The sequence below is a fragment of the Pagrus pagrus genome (assembly GCF_965226575.1).
Source record: "Pagrus pagrus genome assembly, chromosome: 20".
NCBI classification, from domain to species: domain Eukaryota; kingdom Metazoa; phylum Chordata; class Actinopteri; order Spariformes; family Sparidae; genus Pagrus; species Pagrus pagrus.
The window spans coordinates 19,068,837-19,076,885 of NC_140207.1; the positions used below are offsets into that span (position 1 = coordinate 19,068,837).

The following is an 8,049-nucleotide window of genomic DNA, read 5'->3' on the forward strand; positions in this document are numbered from 1 at the left end:
TCATGATTATTATTTTTTCGTGTGAAATGTAAACAAAAACCACCAAGGTCAGGATTGTTGATGCTGCTGAGAGCTGTGAAGACAAAGAGGGGCGTGTGCTGTGCGTGTGTACAGCCTGCCTCTCAAATTAGTGCGCGTCGGAGAGAGGGAGAAACAGAAAATTAGAAGCAAGTCTCCCAGATTACAAGCGGGGTTTACAGGCTGCAGCTGGAGACGCAGCACGCACGTTTACCTCTGTTTATTATTCTTTCCTGGGCTCCATTGTGACATCGGAGGAGAGGCAGCAGTCAGGATGAAGTTGGCAGTCACCTGGTTTTGGATTCTGTATTTGGCCCTTATCAGTGCGGGACTGTTCACCCGCAATGATCTCAACGCTTCCCGCAGAAATGTGTCCGACAGTCAGAGCACAGGTGAGTGTCAGTTTGTCAGGTGAGGGTTAATTATTTCCTATCACCTACTGTGGTTGTTGTGTGATAAATCAGATATAAAAAGAAAAACAATGTGCAATAATAATAAAAATAATAATAAAGTACAACAGAACAGACAAAGGTTTTGTATGACGTTTTATAATAAATAGCCTATTTAGGTGATGTGAAAATTTCCAAAAAATAATAAAAGTACTGAATAACATAAATGATGAAAAGCCAAGGCTGTTATGTAACTGTGAAGTTTAATCTGCCAAACTAGTGTCTGTGTTAATAGAATGTGTACATACATTTTTTTTAACTATAACCATGTATTTTTATTGTGCAAATTGCTGCAATATTAAGACACATGACGCAAATGTTTTCAAATGCACATCAAAGTAAAACCTGAAATCCTTTACATAGTAAATCATTTTATCTATAGGCATCTTTATTTCACTTGGGGTCGGACCGAAGAGAAATAAGATATGAGAAAGACACTATGTGATTTGGCACAATTTGATATGTAAACATTGTCATCCGTCTATATTTTGTGTGTGTGTGTGGGTGTGTGTGTGTGGTAATGCATGACACAACTATAAGAAGCATACCTCAACCAAAGCCCAGCTGTTCCCATTAATTCATAAAGCCTAATATTTATATACATATTTAAATCTGCTAGATCTGGATTTTTATTTGCATCCGCATCAAATTAGACCAGCCACCTAAACACACCAGATTTTTTGTTCATCCCGATCCATGCATTATACCCTGAGAAATGGACGAAAATGTTGAAAAAAATGTCTCACAATGTTAAAGAAAGTGAGCAAACTTTAACCGGATCCGCAACAAAAGTTAACGGGGTCTATTCTGGGCTGAAATCCATCCTCCATCCATTTTTCCTGAAAATCCGTTTGGTAGTTTTTGTGTCGTCCTGCTGACAAACCAACCAACAAACAGACACGGGCGAAAACACAACCTCCTTGGTGGAGGAAACACAAAAACAATTAAACAATATATATATCTTTTTTAAAAAATGCTCATAAAAAGCTGTAGTAAGTGTATATATAGCATGCACTTTTACACATGTATGTTCACCAATGGAAAGACTGCAAGGGGATCTGTTGCTCACCTCTGACAAGACATAATTCTTCAAGTGGAGCTTCCAACAAAACATTGGCTGTTGCATATGTCCATACCCCTATAGGAAGTGATACCGCATACGTTATTCTACACACCCAATGTATAAAGTGTTTTTATTTAGGTTTCTCCTATTCCACATTTCATCTCTACATACGTAAACCGCTGCATAAACGCATAAAAGTCATTAAAATATGGCATAGTATAGGTCTACTGTTCATTTTGGGTGGAAAATGTCAAATACTTGGCTCGGGTTACCACGCTGATGTATTGCTAACTGAGAAGATTAGGAGTGTTTGTAGTTAAACAAGTAATATAACTTTTTAATGAGACAGTTTTACGAGGCACATCCAGATTTACGACTGCATAATTTTAGCAAAGTTGTAAATCTTGTTGTTAGTTGTGCTTACAGGGTGAAGTCAAGTTATCAAAGCGGCACCAAAATGTTTCTATTTAAAAGGTTTAAGGTGAAACCCCAACAAGGTCTGGCAGCTCCTGTGTTGGATTGGCACAACATTATCTGGCAGAGGGAGGCCCTCCTCTTCATAGTGCAACACAGCTGTTATCCGATAAAACAACTTACATCAACAGTTGGCCATTTTTGGCAAATCTGCTTTTTATATGTACAGTTTGACTTCAATTTCCCGTTTCAGCAGCGGAATTAGACACAGTCATAATGTTGTAAGTCTCAGCATGGTGTCACCATCTAACTGCATGAAAAAAACTACTGTTAACTGTACACCAGTTTTAGAAGATAAGAAGGTGAAGATAAGATGCAGCTGGCGAGTTATGTACAAAGCATCTTAGCCCTAAAGAGAGCTCCTTAAGGTGAAAGTCTGGTAAAGGAGTAGGGATGAGGAGTTTCTTAAGAAGAGGAGAAAAGACAAAGAGGGAAGAGAAAAATTCTCCACACATTCAATGGTAGTCAATTACTGAAACGCTACAGATGTTTGTGTCACACCCAAGCATTAACACAAGAAATAAAAGTGATCACAACACTGAGATATTTGGCAACTGTAAAAATTGCAGGAATGAGGACTTGCATCTATTACGACCTTCCATCAGCAGTGATCACACAATGAATTACAGTTCTTACTGTATCACAGTCATCTTCTCCCCTCTTGCTTTACACTGCAAAACATAGTCTACCCCACTATTTACACACCTTGACTGGTGCGCACAGCTGGTGGGAGTGAGGCATATATCTGCAGCACTATATTCCCCCACGCCTGCCTCTTGGCGTGCGCTGTCACACCAGGGCCAAATTTTCCTTTAAAAATATTTTGACACTCGTAAATATTGAATAGATTAAGCAGGCTATTAAATATTCCCCCAGCAGGGTAAATACATATGAGCAAAGAAACATACGGACTGTCAGCATGTTAATAGGTTTCTACTTAAGTAGGTGTGTGTTTCGCAACATTCTGTGGGCTTCTTGTAAAGCAGCCCTGTCTTACATTTTTTTAAACAGAGATGTTCATAATTACACCCTGTCTTAATAGAGACTAAATGCTATCATCAGGCCGATTGAATTTAATGTCAATCTTTTATTATATTTGATCACAACTTTTGAAAGACGGATTCATATCTAACAACAGGATCAACCACACCTCCTCACTGAAATACTGAGAAGTTTTTGCCCTTTCCTTGCTCAGAGTTGCTCTTCAAAGTTTAATAAATCCCTTCAGACCTAGGACTCTTTTTAAATTAAATAATGCTCAGAACATTTGTCAATATGGCCCTTGGCACCTGATGGAATTTCCCTGAGTCATCTGGTGGATAGAGACGGAAGTGACAGAAAGCTAGAGGGGCCTGAAGTTGAAATTGTTTCTTTGTTTTGTTGTCTCATGATTACAGAATGCTTTATGAGCAGGGTTGCACCGTAAAAGGTATTTTACTGGAAAACTGGGCTCTCAGACTGATGAGCAGATGATAATCCTGAGGCACAAAGAGAATGTGCACACAAAAAAATCACGAGGAAGCAAAAAAAAAAAACAAGGAGCAAAGAATAGGAGGCAACAATCCGGCTGGAAGTGGATGGAAAAGCTGGCATAGATGAACTGCAGGATGATGATTTAATGAGAGGCAGGTTTGAAGACTGGGCAGAGTGATGAGTCGATTGCAGGAGGATGGAGAGAAAGGAGAGCCAGGAGGGATGAGCATACTCATGTCAGGACACAAACACTTCCTCTGTGTCACATAAATGACACAGAGGGAGAAACACACGGGAGCATGAGAGAGGGGGAATACCACAGGAAAACAAGGAAACCTAAGGGGAGCAGGCCACTACAAATAAAATACAAACAAATAACACTAAAGTAAGAATATAAAGAATATAAAGTAATATAACACTGGCAGGGTGCAGTGAACAAAATTACGGCTCAGCTCCCTCTTCACCACAACAGTCCAGTGCCTCATCCACAGTACTGCGGGGGCCGCACCAAACCGCCTGTCCATCTCTGTATTTTCCCATCACTCGTGAACAAGACCCTAAGATACTTACACTCCTTCACTTTGGGCAGGAGCTAACCCCCCAAACGAAGTGGGCAATTCACCATTTTCCGGGCAGACAACCATGGCCTCAGACTTAGAGGTGCTAACCCTCATCGTAGTTTTGTAGTACTCGAGATCGGTCTTGGTCTCGAGACCGGTCTCAAGACCATTTTTTGAGGTTCTTGGTCTTGTCTTGGAATCGAGGGCATTTTTACGCAGTCTTGTCTCTGTCTCAGACTGGGCGGACTCTGTTTTTTTTAACAAGACCACCGCTGATAGGCTTTTTGTCCATGCCTTACTGATAAGAGTGATAAAGGACCCTCTCAAAAACAGCTAATAACTTCAAATCATTGGTAGTGTAAAGATTTTCCCCAGCTAAAAAAAAAGAAAACTCACATTTTGATGTTTTGTTATGATTTTCCTTTGATATATATGGTCTTGGTCTTGTCTCGGTCTCGACCTTTAAAAGTCTTGGTCTTGTCTTGGTCTCGACCTCCAAATGTCTTGGCCTTGTCTCGCTCTGGGTACTCTCTGGTCTCGGTAATGTCTTGGTCTCGGTTGGTGTGGTCTTGAGTACAACACTACCTCATCCCGACCGCTTCACACTTGGCTTCAAACCGCCCCAGTGCCTCCTGGAGGTCACGCACCAAAGAAAAAACCATGTCACCTGCAAAGAGCAGTGATGCAATTTTGAGGTTCCCGAACCAGACACTTTCCTCACCACAGCTGCGCCTCCAGATCCTGTCCATGAAAATAACAGGATTGGAGACATGGGACAACCCTGGCAGAGTCCAACACCAACTGGAAATGTGCCTGACTTTGTGCCAAGTATACGGACACGCCTCTCACTTATCCCGTAGCAAACGGACTGGTACCCCATACTCCCGCATTACCCCCCACAGCTCTTCCCGGGGGACCGAGTCGTAGGCCTTCTCCATGTCTACAAAACACATGTAGATTGGCTTGGCAAAGTCCAATGACCCCCTCAGTAAAACCGTAAGTGTAAACAGTTGGTCCGTTGATCCACGACCAGGACGGAATCTGCATTGTTCCTCCTGAATCCAAGGTTCGACAATCGGTCGCAGCTTCCTTTCCTGCTGTGTGATACCCCGGTAATTGGAGCACACCCTCCGGTCCCCCTTCTTAAAGATGGGAACCACCACCCCAGTCTGCCACTCCAAAGGTACTGTTCCAGACCTCCAACTGTGTCCAGAGCCTTCAGCATCCCAGGGGTGGATGAGATTCTCAGGGTGTATCTCATCCACCCCTGGCACCTTTTCCCTGGGGAGCTTCTTGACTACCCCAGGGACCTCTGCCAGTCTTCAGACTCTGCCTCTACTGCAGAGGACATGTTAGTTGGATTCAGGAATTCTTCCCATCACCTGACAATATCCCCAGTTCGGGTCAGCAGTTCACCTCCACTTCTGAGCATAGCCTGGGCTAAGCACTGCTTTCCTTTCCTGAGTCGCCGGATGGTTTGCCAGAACAACTACTTTTACTTAAGTAAAACTCCTAGATACTTGTTCCACAACTGCATTCAAGTCATATAATTAACATGCAGCTTTTACGGAAAAAAAAGATCTTCTTTGAAAATCCCCAGAAGGTCATCCATCAACTCTTACTGCTGTCCTGAGGGCATTTTAAAAATGTCAATTGCACCTCTGTTCCCTCCTTCAAATAAAGATGTCTACATGGTTGATACATTGAATTGTTCTGTATTAGACTTCGCCAACTCTTTGGAGGTTCTGGATCATGGAAAGGTTTAAAGTATTGTTACCCAACCATCTGGGGTTTATAAAGATTTCCGATTATTAATTTTAACAAAAAATACATGCACAGTTCTGTGTAAGCAATACATGAAAGTCACAAACTGGGACAAATGGTGGTTGTAGATTAGACAAAAAGCAATCTCTGGCAGACATGTTTCTTTGATTATTTCCTAATCAATAGTCTCAATGTTATTTTTACAGGGTCTTTGAACCACAACAGACACAGACCTCTGTTTGCCAGGAGAGGACAGTATGAACGACAAAGGATTTATGTGCCGGTAAGATGTGTGTAATTTATATTCCATTCACAAACAGCGTATAGTTAACAGAGAGGACTTCTGCTTGTCATTTCATTATTTGGTTGTCTTTACAGGTTTTTACAAAATCGACTAGACCTTTGTTGTATATATTTTACTGAGTTACTTACATTATCTGAAAAAGTTTCCAACAATTTTCAAACTGGGAGAAATCCAAAAGTTTACTCAAGGTAACAGTGCCTTTCATTTGACAGCCTGTTGCAGGAGTGAGACTAAATGTGAATAAAAATAAAACATTACCTCATCCATGAACATTTGTTGCGGAGTCACATCAGATAGATTTTCATCCACATTGGTACAGTAGTAGTTGTTTAATGGTGTTCACCACCAGCGAAGTAAGTTTGACCACTTTATCATTTGTGTTTAATTACTCGCTCATGTTTATTCACCCCAAAAAGCCAGATTTCTATGTGTACATTAGCTAGAAGTTAGGAAACAAAGTCATGCACATGATGTGTGTATGATTGTGCGTGATTTAGGTCAGTCATTGAACTCAGCACTCACCAGAAGCCCTTTTTACACAGAGATTCTGCAATAGCACCACAACGAAGGCTCGCGTTTTATCTATCTCCTCCAAAACTGTAAACTCTGAACAGCAACGGCTCTGCCCAGCCCTCCTCATGCAACACTCAGCATGCAGCCCCTAGAAGAAGAAGTTTATATTGTGTATTTAAGGGTCTAAAGTTTTACTTTCGTGAATTCTATAAACTTTTGGTTGGTTTTATCTCAATTGAGAATAAAATGACATAAGTCATGGGGTGCAGCTAGAGTTTGCACACAGTCACACATGTTCATCACAGCTGGAAAGAAATGTCTTCAATAAATGTGTTGGTAGTTAAGCTCTAAGCCTTTAAGCCGATAACTAGTTCACAGCTTTCACCAAACAAAAGCAGCACTGTTTAGACTTTTAAAAAAAAGTAAAGTTGAGCAATTTTTACTTGATAAATTGATGTTTATGCTCCCACTTTCTCTCTCTTTCTGTTCTCTCCACCTTCCAGAAGCCCAAAGTGGTCCCTGTTCCTTCACATGGCCTTCGCCCTCCTACCAAAGTATCACCAAAACCTGTGAAGCCTAACTGCTCTGAGCTTACACAAAGTTGTCTGCCCCAGTCTGGCTGCTGTGACCGATGTGCTTCATGCCACTGCCGCTTCTTCAATGCAATCTGCTTCTGCCGGAGGACAAACACATTATGCTAAAAGTAAACGGAGAGAAAAAACCTGAAACACCCCAGGCTTATGAACAAATATGCCATTACCCATGCTGCCACGAATGTGTTACTCCTAAGACAGTAAATGCACATGCAAGAAAATATTAAATGCGCCTCTTGTGAAAGGCAGCTGCTTGGAAAAACTATTCACCATATTAAGCTTTAATTCTCCTAAATGTTTTAATTCTTATATAAATTCCTATGAGCAATAGTTTCTGTATATCAGTATTATCATTATTGTTGTTTTCATTTTGGTGCTCCGTACATTGTTGCATTTCATCAGTGTTACAGCACCAGTGTCCTCTGACTACATATACATGTTTTGTATTGTTTTGTTTTATGGATATAATTATGAATATAATTGTGTGAATTACCTGAGAGAGCTTCATCTGCTGAACAAGAATTGGTCAATCAAAAGTCGCAGAGCTTCGATGAAAATCAGATACTGTATCAAACCATGTGTAGCTGCTTTGGTCACTAAAAACACCTCTGGAAAAGTCCTGAAGGGTCCCTAAAAATATCCAGTGGTCTCACGCATCAGTCGCTGGCTTGGCAGCCATCTTGCCTGTAACTCTATCACCATCCACTCCACCTGCAAATATAACACAGGTCAGGTCACAAACATGTAAGATGAATTTGATATCACGTTTTGTAGTAATGTCAATGTTTGCCTTTGTCATGTACTAATATCAACATATCAGTGGTCTGGAGAAACGTTA

General features: G+C 41.1%; 1 protein-coding gene across 1 annotated transcript; it reads left to right on the top strand.

Annotated features, from left to right (window-relative positions):
* Positions 1 to 292: 292 nt before the first annotated feature.
* On the top strand, positions 293 to 7,477 carry LOC311249419 (uncharacterized protein; the record flags this gene model as incomplete). The annotated part of the gene is made up of 3 exons (XM_084340434.1): positions 293 to 410; positions 6,008 to 6,084; positions 7,122 to 7,477. The coding sequence occupies 3 exons, from the start codon at positions 293 to 295 to the stop codon at positions 7,317 to 7,319; spliced, it is 393 nt and encodes a 130-aa protein (XP_084196560.1). The 3' UTR covers positions 7,320 to 7,477.
* Positions 7,478 to 8,049: the final 572 nt, after the last annotated feature.